The sequence below is a fragment of the Nanorana parkeri genome, unplaced genomic scaffold (assembly GCF_000935625.1).
Source record: "Nanorana parkeri isolate BGI_ZX_2015 unplaced genomic scaffold, ASM93562v1 scaffold1417, whole genome shotgun sequence".
Taxonomy (NCBI): Eukaryota; Metazoa; Chordata; class Amphibia; order Anura; family Dicroglossidae; genus Nanorana; species Nanorana parkeri.
The window spans coordinates 111002-133096 of record NW_017307685.1 but is presented as its reverse complement, the minus strand read 5'-3'; the positions used below and the strand labels follow the sequence as shown (position 1 = coordinate 133096).

The window sequence follows — 22095 nt, the reverse complement described above, 5'->3', positions numbered from 1 at the left end:
GTTCGACCAGCTGACCCACTTTGAGAAGATTTGTAGGGAAGGACCCTCTTGGAAGGCGATGATTTTAGATATATTTCAACTGTTGTGTGTGTTCCCTGAGGACCCCTTTCCCAAACACCAATGTATGCTGAATTGGGAATGCATATTAGGACGTGAACTCACGGTGGCCATATGGTGGATGCTTTGTTTCCAGCTCATATAAGCTCTATCTGTATTATGTTCTGGTATTATACGCCGGAGGTTTTGCACTTTATTTATCCTGCTACTAGTAACCAGTGCTGGCGCTGTGATTCTGCTGTTGACTCGTATCGCCGCCTGTGGACCTGCCCTGGCATCTCGCCCTTCTGGAGGGAAGCTAATGCTTTCTAAATTGACTGAAATATTGCTCCCATGAGATCCAGTAACCAGAAACAACTGGAACTGGTGTATCATATCCTCACAGCTGCATGTTGTTTGATCACTACTAGGTGGATAAATATTTCTTCTCCCTCTTTTTCTGATCTTTTGCAAGGGGGTCCTGGAGGTCAGGTTGATGTGACATCTTACGACTAGATTAGGCAATGGACTGGGTAAATTCAATGCTATATGGGGTGCCTGGGACGTATCTGCTCCAGTCTACCTGATAACCCAGCCCTCCTTACCATCTTGTCTTGAATTGTATTGTGGTTGTAATGTCTTCCTTATATTGTAAAGTGCTGTGCAAAATGTTGGCGCTATATACATCCTGTATAATAATAATAATATTAACCCCTTTTTGATAATGGCATTGTGATGCATTACTCTGGGAGGCTCTCTTCTTCCTTCCTTTGTTACTGTTTCCTATTTTTATTTTCTGTCTGCTTCCTGTCTACGTCTTCTTTCTTTGTCTTCCTAGTGGAGCATGTCCACATGGCCTATGCTATTACTAGTTTTTGGGGCCCTGAGATTCTAACCCCATTCTGCCAGTTATGTTCTTACCATAATGAAGGTCTTTGACTTTGTCTATCTACTCGATAAGATCTCTGAGAACCCCTGCGACTTTGATAAAACACTGGACTCTGCTACAGATTTTGTATGGAACTTGAGAAACCTTCTTTGGTTTTTGTTTTATATATACCCTGCCCAAGTGCTTTCTAATTAATTCTTGTACCACTTGTGGACTATCTTCTATATTATCTCTTTACTATGTGAAAACTTTAAATAAACATTTGTTTAGAAAAAAGTATCCTTGTTTTTATCAACACATTTTGAACCTGGAAAACAATGAAAGTAGTATACAACTCTCAAACTTTTTTCAATAATTAATCTAGATCAAACAAATATACATTTTCCAGCAAAGTTTTGAGTTACTTTTTTTGCCCAAAAATTTAGGATCATCATGTTTCGGCAAGAGCTACGTCTCTCAGCTCAGCCTCCCTGAATTTCCTGTCAGTACAAGATCACAAAGGACAGTGCAGACTCCAGCAACTGTTCATCTACTAGCTTGGAGGAGGAAGGAGAGGGGGCCACTGAGGAGGGAAGTAGCTTGATTTGCTGTGTCTGTGTGTTTGTGGAGACACACTGTTAGGATCCAGAGCGCCTCCAGGTGGCGCTGGAGCTGAGCCCTGCAGTTCCTGGGCTCACCTGCAGGATTCTCCAGGCAGCCAGGGGCTGCTAGGTGCCAGACCACCACTGGGTGGTGCTGGTACCTGCAGCTCCAGTGCTCACCTGTGGGTGTCTCCCAGCTGTCAGGAATCAGCCCATTAGGTAATACTCCTGGGAGAGTATTTAAACCCTCCCTGCAGTCTGGACCTTGGCTCAGGATTTCGTTGCTTTCCCCTGTTGTCTGAGTCCTCTGGCCTGAACCCTGAGAACCTGATATTTGCATGCTATTTTAGTACCCTGTTTCCTGTGTTACCCGGTTTCCTGTGTTACATTTTTGGTTTATGCCTGTTGTGGATTGTTTTAGTTAGCTTGCTAGGTTTATTAAAATATTTATATATACCATACTTACCTGGTCCGTGTGGTCACATGTGTTTGGTCTGCCTGTAAGGGTACCTGTGCAGGTGTGGGGTCACCTGCGCTGGGATCCCCTGACACACACACAGCTTACTATTACACACAAGGGTGACTGCATTGCACTCTGCTTGACAAAGGAGTCACTCTAAAAGAGGAAGTCAGGACCAGGGCTCAGGGGACCAGCGTATTCAACAGGAAACTAAAACCTAAACATCAAGGAGCAGCATCCATTGTAAGTGATTTCATCAGCATTTGAAATAGCTTATAATCCTTTTTACTATATTTATCACTTTAATGCTGCTGTGATGTATTCATGCAAATTATTACAACCTCAAACCTCTTGTTACAATTCCAAAAGTCTCTGTTACTATATGGAGTATATCCATCACATATATGTTACTATATGGAGTTACATCACATATATTATAACATATGCATAAAACATCCAAAGCAGCATAAACAAATATTGAGGTAAATGAAAAACATTAAATATTGAGGTAGGTGACACACCTAAGACCACTCCACTTTGAAAACTATAGGTACTGTATATTACATTACAATTGTTTTATGCAATGCGTATGGCTAGTGATTGGACTGTTTGTATTGATAACATCTACAACAAATTATCAGTCATTAAAGAATGATTTCATTCAGCAATTTAGAAAATCATTTACCCATTGCCCATTTTTTTGTATGTGCATTGTAACCTATTGTTTGTGTACCTAAACTATGGTGATTGCCATTTCTTTGAACTTTTTATAAGCTAACCTATGACTTTTTGTCAGAAAATGCCTTTCTCAGGGAAATTATAGGCAAATGTTTCTTTAAAATTACCCTCAGTCAGACCACAAAGCCTTTGGCACCAGAACAATTTCCTGATCCTCTATTATCCATAAACATTCCATACAAACATCGCATATCATAGCTAATCCAATTTCATCAGGTTCAGATGATTACCATTTGATATGCATGGACCCTTTTTCTTATAAAACACATTGTTTCCTTATAAAGCACAATGTCCCAGTAAAATGTATTTGTAATAATGCAATGCCAACATTTACTACATAGTATATGTACAGTATTTGTTCAGCAATAAGTGGACACATTTTGGCTGGAGTTTTACTTTAAGAAAAGCCATCAAATAAAAGGCATTGATGTACATGTATATTCAGAGGGGTTTATGTACAGAGTAGAGGTTGTTCAACTAACAAAGTAGTGGCTAGCTTTGCAAAGTATGTTCGCTTTGTTGGTTAGCAAACAAAGCGTGACTGTGTTCACTTTGGATACCCAATCACATGCTAGAAAACACTCTTTTTTAAATTTCCTTGCACATGAAGTAAGGGGGCATTTGAAGTTAACACAATGCCCCCTTAAAGCAGAACTCCAGGCAAATCAAATCAAAATCTATACGCTGTATAGAACATGATGACTCACAGGACCTTATTATTATTACATAGTATTTATATAGCGCCAACATTTTGCACAGCGCTTTGACCTTAGACTTCTGAAGCGGAGGGGGAGCGAGGCTGAAGGGACTGGTCTAAAAGCAAGCCAGGGTCGCGATTCAGGTGAGTATAATTTTTTTTTTTTTTAGCTCCCTAGGCAAAATGAGTACTTATTGTAACTTTTGCAGTGCAGGGGTAGCCCCACTGCAAGGGTTAAGATTTGATTTGCCCTGAGTTCTGCTTTAATTAACATTCACCTTCACTGTTAGTAAATCAACCCCAGCCAGTTTTAAAGATACTATAACTGATGGAACATGATTATCACCTATTCATGCTTGTTTTAAATTAGGGCTGCGGAAATTAACAATTGATCCTTCGATTAATCGTTAATTTTTTTGATCGATCAAAATTATTTTGATCGGAACTCACCTCTCCGCCGGCTTCCGGGTCTTCCGTTGGAGATCCGGTGACGTCACTGACTCCTCCTCCTTCCCTGAGTGGCTCTGTCGGCTAACGAAGGGAAGGGGGAGGGGTCCGGTGACATCGATGTCCGTGACATCACAGGACTCCTCCCCTTCTCTTCGTTAGCCTCCCCTTCCCTTCGTTGTGAGCCTTATTGTAACTGCAAAGTAATTGGATCTTCTATGTGCCTCATTTTATATGCTGCAAATCTTTCTCGTGCCCAGGCTGATATTTGGAATGTATAGACCCTCCATTCAGCAGTGCAATGGTTCACTGCTGAACCATTGCACTGGTTCAGCAGTTCCTGATCTGAATCATTGCACTGGTTCATTCTTCCTGATCTTTTCAGGAACAATGGATGACTGAATATCTATTTCTGGACTTAAAACTGCCTTTTATTATTAATTTTTTCCCCAACAATAAGTATCAATCACAGGGGCCCCAACAAGTGTCTGGTATCATAACTGTCCATTCGCAGCATTGGGGTCTAACAAAGTTGGTTAGACCCCACAGAGCCCTGGTTAGACCTCACAGAGCCCTGCTACCCTGGTGAGACCCCCTCGGAGCCCTGGTGAGTCCCCAGAGAGCCATGGTGAGACCCCATGGAGCCCTGGTGAGACCAGGGCTCTGTGGGGTCTTGCCAGGGCTCTGTGGGTCTAACAAGGCTGGTTAGAACCCACAGAGCCCTGCTACCCTGGTGAGGCCCCCTCAAAGCTCTGGTGAGACCCACCTCTGTATGTGCGTTATAATAAATCGAAATTAGTCGATTAATCGATTACAAAATGAATCAAACAGGAAAATTGTAATCATTACCAGCCCTATTTTAAAGGAATTGGGTGCCAACTGTCATTTCTATGGAGCACTGAAAACTTAAACAGACACCTCTCATTGATATATCTTAAAGAAAAAGTAAATTAGCCAGTTTGGATTTACCTGCATTATAGAATGTTTTTTTTTCTGGACTCATCGATGGACACTTTTTTTTCCTAAATAAAAGACTTGTCAAAGACTGTCTTGTGTTTTTTGTTAAAATAAAGGACTTTTTCACGGTGTGTGTTTATTTACTATTTTATTTACTATTTGTTCAATGAGTAGGGGTAACAACTACCCCTTACTCATTCACAAGGGGGGCGGCATTTGGGTGCCCCCTTTAAGAAAGGGGGCACCCAAATGCAGAAAAGCCCCACAGCCCGCAGACCTCCACAATCACCGGGCTAGGGTTGTGGGGAAGAAAAAGGCTGCATGCTTTACTAAATGTGCAGAATATAACTGCATATTAACATTAATAAGGAAGAAACACCAGAGATTATTGAACCAGGAAATAGCCCATTGCCTTATTAGATCATGAAGATATTTTTTTCACCAATTGCAGCAAATTGAACCATGCTTTATGAGGATTTTTGGATTTCTTCCTGATTAATTGTGGGTTATGTGAGCATAGGGTTCTGGATGTTTACTATTTATTCAACCTTTTTCCATACTAACTTTGTAACTATATAAATGAGTTCTAATAAATATGTACTACCATACATCTGTCAGGTGGCTAAACAGTTTAGAGGTTGGTTCATCGCCTAATATCCAACCATTGCCTGATGTCTCTGGTCATCACAAAACTACATTCTTTTTTTTTATTATTTTGTACCTGGTATTTTACTTCTGTTCTCATACAACAAAAGGATAACAGCTGGCTGGCAATACTGATGCCATTTTATTTGCCACATAATTTAAATACTATTGTATTCATTACAGCATCCTGAAGCATTAACCTTACCTCCATTCATGGCATCAATTCTTATCTTCAGTTGGTTGGGCCCAGTAAGCAAGCTTTTGATAGCATTAAAGTCAAAAATTGTTCTTAGTAAATTGAGGTATACCTCCACTGAATCAACTACTTCAACTAGAAAACATAAGAACATTGCAAGGAATAAAGAAATGTTTAAATACAAATTCTTAAAAGCACATGGAATACAAATAGCAACATCTACAGTATATGCAAAACTCTGTAATCCACAGAAACCATGTTTACTGTTGCCATATGTGATTGTTGGATGGTGCTATGCGCTAATGAACACTGCCCATTGATCAAACCCCATACATTCTCAATGACTTGTTAGATAAAGTATTTCCTAATTCCAATCCTCAGGGACTAATAACATATCATGTGTTTTCAGTCATCCAGGTTCAGTTAGTGGTGTTAATTAGTAACATTCCAGGCAAACACAAATTTTTTCTCATGGAAATCTGTAAATATAACTGTAAAAACTACTACTAATAGGAATTGAGGATTAGTTAAAGAAACATTGGACTGCTGTGTTTTTAAACTAGTAAACATGCTGAGAAGAACAGAGTCAACGTGCCACAGGCCCCATAAATGCAAGTATTTCAAAGAATATGCTTTCAATTATGAAACCCATAATAGTGTACAGTATGTATGGTATTCTTCCCATACTGGCAACTTTTTATATGTATTTATGGACTGTGGCAATTTATGTGTGCAGTACAGTCTTAGTTTTATATGAAACCCCTATATTTATTGCCATATATGATAATTGTGCATTGTTTGTACAATGTTACATTTTGCATTGAATTTCCTCAAGTTTGACTTAGAATAGTGGTTTCAGTATAGAAGAAAATATGATCTCACTTCTTGTTGTTTAAAAATGTCCATAAGAGAATAAAAAAATATCCAATGCATAGGTGCAAATCAGTTATTCCCTTTGCAAGGCAATTTTCACTTTTTAAAGAATCATAATCACACGCAAGAAAAATAAAAAAATGATTTTTGCTTGCACATGATTGGATGATGGAAGTCAGCAGAACTTCACCCCGCCTTGCAAAGTGGACAGCCTACTTAGTAAAGCAACCCTACATTGTATAGTAATTATTTAACTTCATCAATTTCAAAATGGTACAACCTACACAAAGAATGTCTGTACCTCTAAATGGCTTGAATTTATTCTCCAGGTCAAATTCTTGTCTTCCCACCCTTGAGAGGTCAACATGCAGGTCAGGACAAATAGCATATTCTTCTATAGTTTTACTGATTTGAAATATTTTGTCTGTTACAGCATCTGGAGCAGGACCTGAAATATAAAAAGTTAAACACAAGTATGTTAACAATATAGCATTAAAAAAAATACTAAGATACAGTATGTGTACAACATCTCTATCTAGAAACATCTGTTTGGAACTCTAAAAGCATGATTTAGTGGACTGTCGATATATGCTGTCAGCTACACACACGGAGTTGAAAAATGTGTATTAAAAAAGCAGCATTTAAAAAACATAATACGTCAAAATTCTTAGCACATGTAAGTCTTTTTGTGCAATGCAATATTCTGAGTATTGTAAGGAACTCATCTGCTTTCTGTATGAACAATCATAGATGTACTTTTCTCTACACCGTTTAATGTCAAATCTTGTAATAAAAAGAGGACACCAACATATTGGGAAAAAAGTAAATGTTACTTGCAGAGTCCCATAAGCCTGAGATATGACACTTTTAAGGCCCCCTGTGTATAATTTCTGCCACAAATACAAAGGAACGTGTCAGAAGAAATTCAGACGTTTTAGGAATATGAAGTCTACATTCCAGAGATCTGACACTTTAGTAAAGACCGCTAGCCAAAAATGGAAAATTCAGTATGAAGCAGGATTTCTATAGCAAGTATGTTTTTATTTACTTTTTCCATATATGCAGTCATGTGTTTCATCAGCTTACCACACAATATGCAATATTCATTCTCCATTTTGTATTAGGAAAATATGACCACCTGAGATTGTGAACCCAGATTGGTGGAGCAGCATAGTGTAAGAATAGTTTAGCAAATAAAAACCCTGTTATAGGTTTTGTTCACAGAAATAACAGTATTGAATTTTCAGTGGAGACTAGTGTCTTAAAAGTATAAAGAGCTAGTCCACATAAAACACTTTGTGGTGTATATATACAATACATATACAGTATATTATATACAGTTTTGCAGAGTCAAATACTGGCTTTTCAGTCGTACCATAGTTTCTGTTTTTTTTCTCTCTTACTTTGTAGTTTTATGTGTTTATCCACTCTTTTAGGTCCCAGCTAACTGATGAATTTCCCATATTGGACAGAAGCACAAGGAAAACAATGGGCATGTAAGAAGGTTTACTTTGAGGGCGTGTCTAATTAGAGGCAGATATGCTAGAAATCATTAATTTATGTTGTGTTTTCTTCTTTGTGTCATACCTCAAGAATGGTAGGTAAGATTTTATGTTTACATTGACTTGTAGAGCTCAAAAAAAAAAAGACTCACTAGATGAAAAGCTCCTTTAACCCCTTCATGACTGAGGCCCTTTTTTCAATTTTTGCACCCATGTTATATTCCACATTTTAGGCCTGAAAATGACGTAAAACCCCCAACATTATATATTTTCTGAATGCCAAGACCCTATAGAATAAAACGGTGGTAGTTGAAAATTTTTATGTTGCGCAATATTAGCGCAACTCCTTATTAAACCCCAAAATTTAGTGACAAATTTAATTAAATGCCCCAAAACACAACAAATTACCCATTTTTTTAATGAAATATAAAAGATGAGGTTACAACGAGTAAAACGATACCCAACATGCCCAGTTTACAGATTGCGTGCGACCGTGAAACGGCGAAAAACTGCAGTACCCCAAAAAGTCAATAAAAGACACTTTAAAAGCCCCCACAGGTCATCAATTTAGAGATACCCCAAAATACTGGCCCTAGAATTATTGCTCTCACTCCGGCGTGCGCGGCGATACCCAACATGTGTAGCGCGTTCGTCGTTTTCATGCGTAGGCGCACCCGACGCGTGTTTACGTGGCGACGCGCGTGCTCGCGGGGGCGGGGTACTTTTAAAATTTTTTTTTTTTATTATTAGATTTATTTTATTTCATTTTAATTTTAAAAACTGTTTTTTTTTTTTTTTTTACTTTACTTTGACTGCTATCACATGGGGGGGCTTGCAAGCCCCCCCATGTAATAGCAGATGGTGGTGACAGGTCCTCTTTAAGGTGATGCTGGGGGTCCAAAAGACCCTCAGTGTCACCTTTACACTGGAAATAAGCTATTGAAGTGCAGATCGCACTTCAATAGCTTATAGCTGGGCTGCAGGAGCCCAGAACTGACAGCCCAGGGACCGGAAGTGATGCAATCTGCATCGCTCCCGGTCCCATAGAACGGGGAGGGGATCGATGAACGGAAGTTCGTCGACCTCCTCCCCAGCTCCCCGCGGACACAAAGATCGCCGGTCCCGGGCCCGTAGGAGGGGCAACGGAGCCCGGGAAGCACGGCGGGGGTGTCCGGCGGGGGGGGCGGCCCCTTCTTCGGGACGCAGAAGCGATCTGGCGACAGGTAAGTCGCCAGGATCGCTTCTGTTGTAAAGCCGACAGTCGGCTCTACAAGTTTAAACAGACTCCCGGCGGCAAAAGTCGCCGGGAGTCTGTTTAAACAGCCCCGATGCTGGCGACGTACACTGTACGTCGTCAGTCACGAAGGGGTTAAACTGACCCAGTCACTAGTTCCATCAGCTACCCCCTGTAAAAAGGTTGTACACTTACCTGTCCAGCAGGCAGTGAGTGAATTCTTTGCTGACTTGCAGAGCTCCGAGTGTCGTTGTTATCCATCACTTTTGTGCGTATTTGATAGTGTGCCCCCTCTTATCCAGCCCCTACATCACTACTATGTTCTGTAGTAATGTCAAGGCTGGTGGGAGGAACGACAATGCCCATCAGATGACACACTATTCGTCACACTTGGAAGTTGCAGAAACCAGCCAGGGCTGGAGCTCAGGCAATTTTTACAGGGGTAGATGGAGAAAATATTTTATACTAGTGACATGGTGTGCTTTTATTTCCTCTTCTTTCTTTTTTATTTTTAGTTGCATATACACTTATAAACAAAAAACAGAGAAATATGAAAAATGTGCAGATAAGTCAATAGGATTGGTTGATATTTGTAGAGCATTGCAGGATTGCCAGATCTAGTCTAGAAATGAAACTAGATTATACATTTATACATACTCTTAGGATAAAACCTATACTAGTATGATATCTAACTCTTCCACCATCTAACCTTCTACTGTACCTTGTCTTGCATTAAGAAGCTCTAATGGCTTAATTTGACTCAGGGGAAAAAATAAATGTAAACTATCAGAAATTTAGAAAACAACTCAGAGTAACTAAAGGTAAAAGGATGTCACTCAATTTGTCCGAGTTTGATGGATAAGACAATGATCTCATATGTGCAGGAAAATCCAGGCAGACCTTGAGAAGATTGCATTTGAACAATCATGAAAGCCATGTCCAAGTCTGGGATGTCTGCCTTCTGAGTCCTACCTTTCTTCTATGTGCTGCATACACCTAAACAGGAACATTCACATGACCCAAAGATATCTGCAGACAGCTAGGTTACATCTTTGTGTCTAGTCGACTATGGATGTTCAATGTGTAACCAGCATTTATGCTAAACTCTCTTGTGTGTAGGTCACATTATTCCAAACATGTACATGTGTTTCTATAGCTTTATTATTACTCGAACTCTACTAATTTTTTTTTCTAAATAGCGCAAAGCAAGCATGGCAATGCATGAGCTGCATATCTTAATATAGTACTGAACTTTAGCATATAGACTGCAAACAAAATACTGCATACAGCTGCATATCAAATAAAATAAAAATCCTAACCCTAAGGTCCCTTTTGCATGGGTGCTCCATTGTAAGTCTATAGGCAGCTGTTTGTAAAAGGATGGGTGTCGTTTACACCCGGATACTCCCACTTCTGCCCAGGTCCAGATCCGTGCACGAATCCTCTTCTGATCAGCACGTGTGAAAGGGGCCTCAACATTAGGAAAGTACATGCAGCTATGCAATATCATTTAAGGACAACTATTGCAAAAATATTGTACTCTGTCCTCTGTATAAGGTTAATAGAAGTAATGATCAAATTCATTGTATATTCTTTTTTTCACAGGGCTTTTTAATATTTCTCTCTCCTGTGTACAAGCAACCCATACAAGCAGTTAGACATAAGATGTGAAATTGAATTTATTACCTCCATTAGCAACATTAAACTTGATTCCAAAGTCTCCATCAGGTCCTCCAGGATTGTGGCTAGCTGTCAAAACAATTCCACCAGTTGCCTTGATTTTCCGAATGATGCAAGACACAGCAGGGGTAGAGAGCAGTCCATTCTGACCAATAACTAATCGTCCAATCTAGATTTACAGAGGAAATGCAAAAGTAAGGACCAATAACACAGTTCTCCCAGCAGCACTGAAAAAAACACATACTGCAGTAAGTGTAACACCTTATCTGAGCTTTTAGATATAGTTCTTGCAGAGTGTCTGAATGTCCCCTTTACACATGTAAGCCAAGGTCCATACAGCAAATCTAAATCCATAGTTAGCTCTTTCATTTTCTACCCAATGTGTGTACTTTTACACGAATATTTGTGAACATTGTGAATGTACCTCCTTTACATAAAGCAACACTTGCATTTTATTGGTCACTTAACCTTACTAATTTCTTTAACAAGATAACTAAAAAGGAGTTAGAATGTTTTTCACAATATGGACTGTGGGGATCAGGTTGACCCTTTGCCTAGCAAACCTGCCATTAGAGACCATGATGGTGACAAGAAGGATTCCATTGGGGATGGATGGCCTCTGAGCCTGAGGCAACTAGCTGACAACAATGGCATGATGCATGGTTCTTGTTTTTAGAGCTACAAATTTATTACCAATATTACATTTAAAGATGATTACTTTTGTAGTCATTCCATTGGGCCCTGCTATGAAACCAAATTGTTCAAAGCTTCTGAAAGGTAAGGTAAATTAAAATGTTATCAAACTATGCTCTGCACCTAGTTTATGGCAAATTTTACCAGGGAGAGCTGTGAGTCACCATTTTTTTAATTTTCGCACATTATTTTCTTTTTCAATGTTCGATTTGGTTCTGAAAATAAAAAAGCATCTCAGACTGCAAAAGTGACCTGAATGATGCCTACCGAAGGGAGGTTCTCAGGGTACCCTTGATTCCCTGTGTAATGATGCAAAGAGGGATGCTGATATCAATGCGTCAGTGTCACTCTGCATGTTTGCAGGCTGCCCACTGCCATGAGAAGACTAAAGAGGATCCAGCAGCTCACATGACTGGTCTGTCTTTGGTTAAGTGTCACAACAAGATAAAGCTGGGGTAGGGGGGTGTCTGATTAGGGGGACTGAGGACTGGATCCACAGTTGAGCTTAACATAAAGTCCTTAGGTGGAATCATAGAAGATGAGACTCTCAAGGGTCACTTTATCTGTAAAGACATGTAGTTATAATGTCTTAGTCTACTCTTCTCTTGTGTACTTATTACAACAGTGCACAACTATGTATGGCAAATATTCAGACGCTAATACACAACTGTCAAACCGACTTACAGTACCACTTGTTAAATTGGATTAGTTTAACACAGACTGGGCAGATACAAGTATATAAATTGCAAGAGGTTGCACAGTTTAGTTTCGTTAGTTAGGACTTCACTTAGTAAGATTTAACAAAATAAATAGTGAGAAGGTTTGAAAAACAGGTACATCCAAATGATTTCTCTCCTTAAAGTGCAACTTGACACCAGAAATAAAAGTTTGGAAACAATTGGGTTTTCTTTTATTGTAGAAGAGACATGTTCACTTGTCTGCTCACATGCAGCTCAGTTACAATTTTAGCATCTGCCAAGATGTATCAACTCCTGCACATCCCAGCATGGCCAAGAAGCTGAAAATGTCATATCCAGAAGAAGACTAGGCAAAGATGTTTCAGCAGCCAGCCAGGAAGATTGAGTATGTTGCATCACTGAAGGGGTGAGTATACAGTAGTTCTGCTTTAATATATGCATTAAGATTAATCCAATCAGTAGAAACCGTACAATTCATAAATTATAATTGCCTGCCTAGATTCGTAAATTGTTGGATTCTCAATAGAGCCTAGAGATCCACATGCACATATTTAGGATAATCAAAAAATGATCATTTGATCATCACAAATTAACTGTCTTGGGCATGGGAAGATGGGAACTGTCTATTTATACAATTATCCTTATGATGGCAGTACTTGCTAAGATTCTGTGCTGGAGAATTGGAGCTCTGGAGGTTTGCTCCCCTTGCTGCTTGTTGAATGTGAAGTTAAAGCTAAAGACATGAGAGGAGTAGATGCACTAACAAGAGGAGATCACCAGAAAAGTGGAATGGCTCTAGATTCTTGATGGTGTAGCCCTGATTCGGTGGGGGGGGTCATGTGAGATGACCGTCCCCAATCATCTACCGCTGCCAACCTGTAGGTAACTTGAGAACCCTGAGCCTCCTCTAAGTGGGAGTAAGGGACTGTAACATAACTGTAATGGCAGTGCCTCCACCCAGCTGGGCCTTGTGGTGTACAAGTGGGACCCCCAGTTGAGAATTACCTGGTCCCTGGGCATATTCTCCTGTATTTACAACTCTGGTAAGTAGTGGATAAGAGTAATAAACTTCAGTCACCTGGAATATATTTTAAGTAGTTTTATTTTGCACGTGCATGGAGAATAAAGGTAGAAGAATGAGGGAATACAGGATACCCTTTTTGGTATGACAAAGCATATTCTTCTGGTCCTCTATATAGATGTATATCTTTCTGGTTCCTTCTTCTATAAAACTATACTGGCTGGACACATACCATGTAAATCTGGCTTCTTGTAACTGAGGTTCTAGTGTGTGCTCAGTCATTACATCAAGGCAGGACAGCAGTGGAAGGTTCTAGTGTTTGCTTCCAAAACTCAGTCTGTTACTCACCATCTCTGTGGGGGACACCTGCAGCTTGCTTCCTTTAGGCCAGGGTAACACTGAATTGCAGCCAGCATCCTGCAGACACCTCCCAGACTGGGAGATCCTCACAGCTTCCATACCCCTAGGCCCACAGGCCTGGGGCCTAGTTTAGTGAATCACTGTGGCATCCTCACAGGGGAACACCCTGGAGGGAAAGAGACTGTGCTAGGAAGTGCCTCAGATATTTAATAGCTCTCCCAGCATTCACAGCAGACTCCCAGGACCTACTGATTGGCTAGGCATTAAACATTCTTCAAGTGGAGTGTTATCTCTAGCACACCTTACTGGTGGACACACAACACAGCATGTGACTAAGAATAATCAATGCACACTTAGAGAACACTAGCCAGCACAGCTAAGCTGAATAATCTACCTTAACAGATCACTATAGTATAGGAGGAGACTTTGGAAAAATTCTAGATCCCTACACCAGTATCATGTCAAACTCTTGTCAATACACATCTTGTCCATACAGCCTATTAACTATAGTGGTGTATTTGTTCAGGTCCCACTAGGCACAACCTAAGAGCTCTCTTTTGTGCAGGTTTAGTCACTACAGTTACTACTATATTAAAACTAAATCCTCCAAAAACATAGAATGGTGTAACTGCAAGCAGATCTAGAAATGTTGTCATCCTCGTCACCAATATGTAGGTTATGACACAGGTAACTAAGTCAAGCAAGAATCCCATGCAACCACACTTTGCACAATGGTGATTAATGCAAATATAACAATGAATAGTACTCACTGTTTAACCTATTGGTAACCAAGGGAATTCCCCTTGTATGAATAGAGATAAACAGATTGATTTTGGCAAAATTGTTTTCCAATCTGGGAATGTCCTGTAATAGAAGACCGTAAATACGGTATGGTACCTTTCCTGCTGCTTGAGCTGCTGAACAATGCACTATTCCACAAGATTGGTCCTTTGAAATCCAGTAGCAAACTGACACTTCTGGGAGTGTCAATCTCCTGGATCCCCCACAGCTCTCACTGGTTTCTCCCAGCACTACTTTGTCACTAAGGGACCCAGTGGTGACATGAAGGTCAGCAGGAGGAACCAGTGAGGGCTGTAAAGCACTCCAATAACTGTAAGTTTCCCATTGGAATTTGGTGCCATTCATATGGGACTAGACCAGTGTGCGATGCTGCGGGCAAAAGGAAAGGTGAGTACTTACTATTCTCTTTTTAAAGATATTCATTGTGGCAGATTTGAAAACTAATGACAGGGTTCCTTTAACCCTAACATTTAAAACAAGCATGATCACAGGGCATAGTTTATCAACAAAGTCATGTGAACACCATATCAGCACTGGATCACATGGCTTTGTTGACACTGAGGAACAGGAATGGACCCAAACCCTAAAGCACCCAAGTATGACCACTGGGCTTTGATTTTCAACAATACAATGTGATCACTATGTCAGTGCTGATATGGCGAATTTTGCATGATACAATTTCACTGAAATGTTTATGATTTTGACCGAATTTTGACTATGCAAAAACTCCCTATCTAACTCAACCTTAAAGTCTAACATGGAGCAAAGCACAAAAGAAAATGCTTTATGCTGGCATGTTTTTTCAACAGAATATTATAATATTTTAATGGATACTTTAACCTTTAGGATTTCTTTAATGCCAATATAAACATGAAGACAAAAGTTTAAAGAAATGTAATTTGGAAAATATTTTGCACAGGTTCCATTAAGTAACCATGTCACACTTCCTGTGATAATCTTTATTTAAAGTAGTAACATTTGAAAACTACAATCCCAGGAAATTATACCAGTATAGTTTCTCTTGTTAAAAAGGAAAACTGTACACAATGTTGTAAAGGGGGAGGAATGGGGGGGGGTGATGGGGGGGCTAAGCCCAGAATTAACATAGGTTCTATTGCTCCCCCAATTTATTCAAAACTGAAGGTTTGGCTGAAGTGATACTTTAAGCTCAATAATTTTTTGGTTTAAAAATACATAATAAAAAAAAAAAATGTATGGTCTCCATTGTCCAGACCATAGCTTGCTTTGTTTCCTACAGCTGTTCGGAAGGTATAAAGTCTTGCCAACCATTTACCAACCATTCTGAAAAAACTTTATGTCATGTAAAGGGAACTCTGGACGTGTTTTTTTATATAAACTACTATACACACATGCAAATGTTATAGGTACATGCACTCAACAGCACTTTAGAAACCATATACGAATTCTAGTTCCAAAGAGACTATTGAGGTAAGCTGAAGTCTGTATATGGGAAAGTCATGAAGACAACAGCATGGGATTCCAACAGTTGAAACTTTGCTTTATTCTTGGCACATTATGAGTTTACTGTTGAAATTAATACACTGGGGGTGATTTACTAACCTAAACACGCGTTTTTACACGGCAAAACATATTTATCAACCAAACACGAGCAACGTGTCACATTTTCACGCCATTATGGCGCATTTTTATGTATTTACGTACGCGAGCATCGTGTAGCCTGTGCCATAGGCTACACGCCGCTTTAATAGCGGCATGCAAGTCTCTAAAAGCATATTTCCACTAATGCCATATATAGAAAAATCATGCACATGATGCACATATAATACTGCTTGACCTCTATGCCTACAAACATTCCAAAAAACACTTAGAAAATGCTAAAAACAGTATTCAAAAATATGGAACTTACACACCATTGACATGTTCAGCTCTGCATGAGCCAACTGCGCATGTGTGGAGACAAGTTCACACGCTTCTTAAGCCAAGAAACACAAGCACGCCGATTCTTCACGATTTCTTGGTAAATAGAATAAATGCGCGCGACTGGGACATAGTTTTTAGCAGCGTGTTCACACGCAACTATTATTCCAACCATTCTGTACTGTCCAGAGGTGTTTGTTTTTGAAAACTTATTTCCTCTTGGCAGTTTTTAAGTGTTCCTCATTCCACTTATGGAGAGACTTTCATTATTTTTTGTACTACCTAATTAATGTCCCAACAACATGAGTGCATCACAGTTTAGACAAAAATTGTTAGCTCATGCATTTACATTCTTGCATTCATCAACGCAAGCAACACAACGTACAGCTAATTTACACAACATCGCCATGCAATGATCTATTGGAGTCCGTCCGTCCCATCCGTCCGTCCGTCCCCAATAATAAGCAAAATTCTTCCCTTTTCACAATCATATATGCTGATATTTAGAGGGGAGGTTGGAAAAGGGCTATGCAAGCACAGGAAGGATGTTCAAAGTCCATATCATCTGAGGCAAGATTTGAACCAGGGGCACAGGTGCTGCAAGGCAGTAGCTCTAACCCCTAAGCCACTGTGCTGAGCCATGTGCATTGTGATAAGCATTGTGATAAGCATTGTGATAAGCATTGTGATGAGCATTGTGATGAGCATTGTGATGAGCATTGTGCTCATGAATGTTAGAATTAGATATTTCCCCTCCTTGGAGGTGGCTCAGAAACAGTAAGCAGTTTAAACTAAAATGTCCGATTACAATAAGCAATATATTTCCATTTCAACAATCATAATGCCAATAAATATTCTCATGAGGCAATCCTTTAAGGAGTAGCCAGGAAGTAGTGCCTAACACGTAGATGATAACGCGCCGTCCGCGCGTGTTGACAGCATTAACAGGCGTGTGCATTGCCGCCATTGATTTACGCCTATTAACCCGCTTTCGCGCAATACGCCTATGTGCGCATGCGCGCAATACAGGTGTGTTTTTGCATGGCGTGTTTATACATCAACCCCACTGATTCAGTGGGAAACACAGGTATGCTATGCCAGAAGAGCAATTACAGAGACTAAGTTAGACTAAGAAAAAGTTATAATTGGTATTGATTACCAAATATATATCTGATCACAACGTTCCAATTTTTATGTCAGCCACACTGTCAGTGTAACAGTCCATTAAAGCTAAAATTTTGGCAAATATTCTGTTTTAAAAAACATTAAAGTACAACTTTTAAGCACCAAGTTGCTGTGTTGCTGCAAAGCTGAATTGTCACAGCTCATTCTCAAGGCAGAGGCGGAGGGGGGTCAGTGGACACAGAGGTGGTGAGAAAGGTGGGCACGGTGGCAGGGGAAGAGCTGGAGGGGGGTCAGTGCACACAGTGGGGGGAGAAGAGAGACATGGACCAGTGACAAGTAGAGAGCTGCCCAAGGCTGGCAGCGGTAGCAAGATCGCAGGAGGAGAAGTCGGGTGAGGTCTGTACCCCATAGCTACACACAGAGGCGGTGGAGAGAAAAGAGAGACGGGGGCCAGTGACAAGTAGAGAGCTGCCCAAGGCTGGCAGCAGCGGCAGAAGGAGAGGTCAGGTGTGCTCTGTACCCCATAGCTGGGATTAGAGGTCAAGTAAGCTCTGTACCCCATATCTGGGATTAGAGGTCCGGTGGGCTCTCTAACCCATAGCTGGGATGGGAGGTTTGGTCTGTACCCCATTAGATGAGAAGTCAGGTGAGCTCTGTACCCCACAGCTGAGTTTAAAGGTCAGGTCAGTGGCAGAGCAGGCTGGCTAGTGTTCCAAGCCTCTAGATAGAGAAGGCATGGGGGCGGGGCAGAGGAGGAAAAGGGTGGGGCAGAGGATGAATGGGGTGGGGCAGAGGAGGAAGGAGGCAGGACAGAGGTGGAACGGGCTGGCAAAGGGCTGGGACAGTGACTGCAGCGGAGGTAAGAGGGGTGGCAACAGGGGAACGCAGTGACAGTCTCTTCTCCCCGCTGCTCTGTATGCCCGCTGCCTATGCCGATACAGGTGGGGATTGAAAGGGACACAGACTGCTGCAGCCAGCACCAGCGGGGACAAGAACGGACGAGCAGAGTGGCGGTGGCAGTGCTGCAAATAATCGATAATGAGAATCGTTGACAACAGGCCTTTACATTTCCCAACTTGGGTGGCCCCGGTTACCGCCGACATTGCAGGTTACCGGACCCCCCTTCCTTCATTCTGGGGCCCATCAATCTTTCACACTGACTGGACCGTGTGTATCACAAAGCTCCACAGCAATAAAACACAATAATGTGCCGTGTGGATGATGGGCCCATTTTAATGACAGTAATGTGCCAAATGTTGTTTGTCAGATGTGCTGCCACAAAAGCATCAGGATGTGTAAATACAAAGGCACAATTGCTGTTATACATAACAAACAACTGCAATGTAATGTATTATTACAATAAGCAACACCTTATTTTCTGGCAGTGCCCCTCCCTAGACTCTGGATCTGCTCCTGGGGCAGTATATAAGTGGGGTTGTAGAAGTCCACTTTCCTGCAGTAAAACCTTTAATGCACGAAAAGGTATTTCAGAGAGAAACAAGATTACTTATGGTGAACCTTTTATCAAGCTTCAAGAACACGCTATTCAATACCCCCTCCATGCGTCATAAAACCAGCATAAAGTATACAGTAGTAGCCTACCTTTACATGAGCTCTGAATACAGATAGGCATTCAGCATTCCTGTTTTGCAAGCTTTGTTAACTATGTGCTGTCAGTGCTCTTCCAGCAGGACCCCAGTGGTACCACTTCCAATCATCAGAGTAGTGAGACATGATGTAATGCCTAAGGCTGGGTTCACACCTAGGCGTATCGAATATGCGCGTTTGTCGCGCGTTTCGTGACGCACGTTTTTACCGTTCGAACGCGCTACAAAACGCCCAGGTGTGAACCAGGCCTAAGGCCCGGTTCACACCTGGGCGTTTTGTAGCGCGTTCCTATGCTCTGCAAAACGTTCAAACACCAAAATCCCATTATTTCCTATGGGTATGGTTCACACCTGGGCGTATTACAGGCCATATGAACGCGCTACAAAACGCCCTACGCCCAAAGAAGTACAGTAGCTTCTTTGGGGCGTTTTTGCCACGCGTATCCATCAGGATACAGCCAGGTAGCCCTCGGAAACCCGGTAAAAACGTGTGCCACGAAACGCACGACAAACGCGCATATTCGATACGCCTAGGTGTGAACCCAGCCTAAAGCTGATCATACACCTATAGTTTTTCTGCAGATTTTATATAGCCAGATGGAAAAAGTGCAACAGATTCCTTCATCTACGCTAAACTGTGTGGATGGAGGAATCTCCCACTGGGCCAAGCTTCAGTATCTTGCTAATCGACCCCGCTGGCTCTCAAAGTACCTGAACAATCTGATTGGATGCAGACATTGTTCAGGTATTTTGAGAGCCAGCGGAGTCGACGAGCAAGATACTGAAGCTTGGCCCAGTAGGAGATTCCTCCTTCCACACAGTGTATCGTAGATGGAGGAATGTGTTGCACTTTTTCCACTTGACCATGGAAAATCTGCAGATAATCTATAGGTGTATGGTCAGCTTAGGTTTGAGGCATGTGTGAAAGTAACTATAATATTAAGCCACTTTGTAAGGTGAAACCACTCACTTAAAACCAAAACTCCAGGGAAGCAGCTACATACACATATGAGGATGTAAATCTTTGTAGCCAGTGTCTTGATCCAGACACCCATAATACCCTTGACAAATAGCCACATCCTAGGCCTTCACTGCAACAGCAGCATAGCTTGTTCTAGAACATTGGTCGAAACTCACTCAAGCCAAGCAGCAGCATGTTGATGAAATCATCTCTCTGCTCACACTGTTCTCTCCTCCTGTCAGTACATGTGTACTCTAAGCACACCATCTGACCCTCCCTCTCTCTTACTAAATACTGCTGTGCAGGGTGAAAAGAGGAATCTGAAATCAAGACAGTGCAGTTTCATTTAAAAATACTGTACATTAAATATTTTTGGATGAATACTCAACATATACAGTTTTAAGATGTTTTTATTTATTTTTCACAGAATATGTTGACCCTTTTTGAAGACTACCAAGAAAGTAGCATATGAATAATAACCATATATTTACATGTTTCAGTAATAAAGAAACAGTAGCCCCTTACTGTTATGAAAGCATAAGTTAGGGCATCTAGTACTTTATACAGGCACAATAAGCGGCATACGTAGTTTTACAGCAGATGACAAGCTGTTGGATCTCTAGGGTTCAGGTAAATATGCTCTGTTCTGAACACTACCTTTTGCATACAAGTGCAGTGCAACTCCAACACATCTATTGAAGCACAAATTAGCGTTTTCTCTAGACACAGTACATGCATTTTGACTCTTTTGCAAGTCCTGGCAAAGATGCAAGCCACGGGGCACTGTTTGATCTGCTTTTGCATGCGACTAAGCAACAGCAGAGGATCTGAAAAGGGTTGGTGGCATCCTAAAAAGTAACAAGCAAAGCATGTAAAATGTATCCTCAAATGGTCATCAACAGCCCATAGTCAATTGAAATCTACAGTGATTAAAGCACACATCAAAGTCAAGTGCAGACATATAGAGCACATCTACACTAGCCTGAATGATAATGATAAGAGGAAAATTGCTATTGATTACAGCAAACATGCTCTGTCTTACCCCATTAGCTGCTGCCATCTGAACAATGATCTCTGTGGCGGTCTTACTGAAGTACCTGCCATCACTGCCCACCACCATGGTGCAGCCCTGGCGGTCCCGAAGGTCTATAGAGGACAGCACACTTTGGATGAAGTTCTGCAGATAGTTCCTTTTACTTTCAAACACTGCTGTTGGCTTTCTAAACCCATTGCTCCCTGGCTTCTGGTCATCATAGGGGACTGTCTGGACTGTAACTACAGGAATCGGATTTATTTCCATGATCTCCCTTCCAATGTATCCCTGTCTTTTTCTCTACTCCACTGTTGTGCAAAGGAAATAATGCAAGCCAACTGTCAGAAAAATAAAGGGGATGCCGAGAGAGAGGGGCGAATTCAGCTCCTCCCTGCCTAAGCTTCCACTGCTGTAAATTGTTTCCTCTGAACTTCTGATAGTCCTGGAAATCTCAGTCTTCAAATTTACCAAGTGTTTCCTCTTGTCACTGTCAGTGCCGTAAAAATCCAGCAGTGAACACAGCTGAGAGATTCACTTTGTTTCAGTTATAAGAAGCATAAGATCCAGTGTGACTTCTATCTTCTTTCTGAACTTCAGAGAAGTCTTCTTTAAGTGTGTCAGCCTGCAGATCACTGAGTGATGATGATGAGCTTCTAAAGTTCAGTGCAAGCCCTCTACAGTTACTGTCTACCTCCTCCCAAGCCTTATCCCTCACATCACCCTCCCTCTCCTGAATCATGAGCCTGTACAATGCATAACAAATGTAAGTCTTTGAACAAGGACAAGGGTTTGCCAAAAAACTGGGAGGGCTAAACCTTTGCAATCAACAGAAGCCTATGCCAAAAATAGCCCAGTAAAAAAATGAAGCTGAGAATTGTTGTCCTTTGGCTGTGTAACTGGATGCTGTTTTGTATGCTCAAACATTTGTTCAAGGGGATCAAACCCTGTCAGCCTTTATGCAG

The 22095-nt window shown here is 41.1% G+C and overlaps 1 protein-coding gene across 1 annotated transcript in view; it reads right to left on the bottom strand.

Annotated features, from left to right (window-relative positions):
- Positions 1-21824, bottom strand: part of LOC108798157 (phosphoglucomutase-like protein 5) — an 84589-nt gene extending 62765 nt beyond the window's left edge. The window contains exons 1-4 of the mRNA XM_018569886.1: positions 21143-21824; positions 10942-11104; positions 6821-6967; positions 5656-5781 (exon numbers count right to left, since the gene is read on the bottom strand). Coding sequence (XP_018425388.1) covers positions 5656-5781; positions 6821-6967; positions 10942-11104; positions 21143-21400 — 694 coding nt within the window. The 5' untranslated portion in view covers positions 21401-21824. The remainder of the gene's footprint in view (positions 1-5655; positions 5782-6820; positions 6968-10941; positions 11105-21142) is intronic.
- Between the last annotated feature and the right edge of the window lie 271 nt (positions 21825-22095).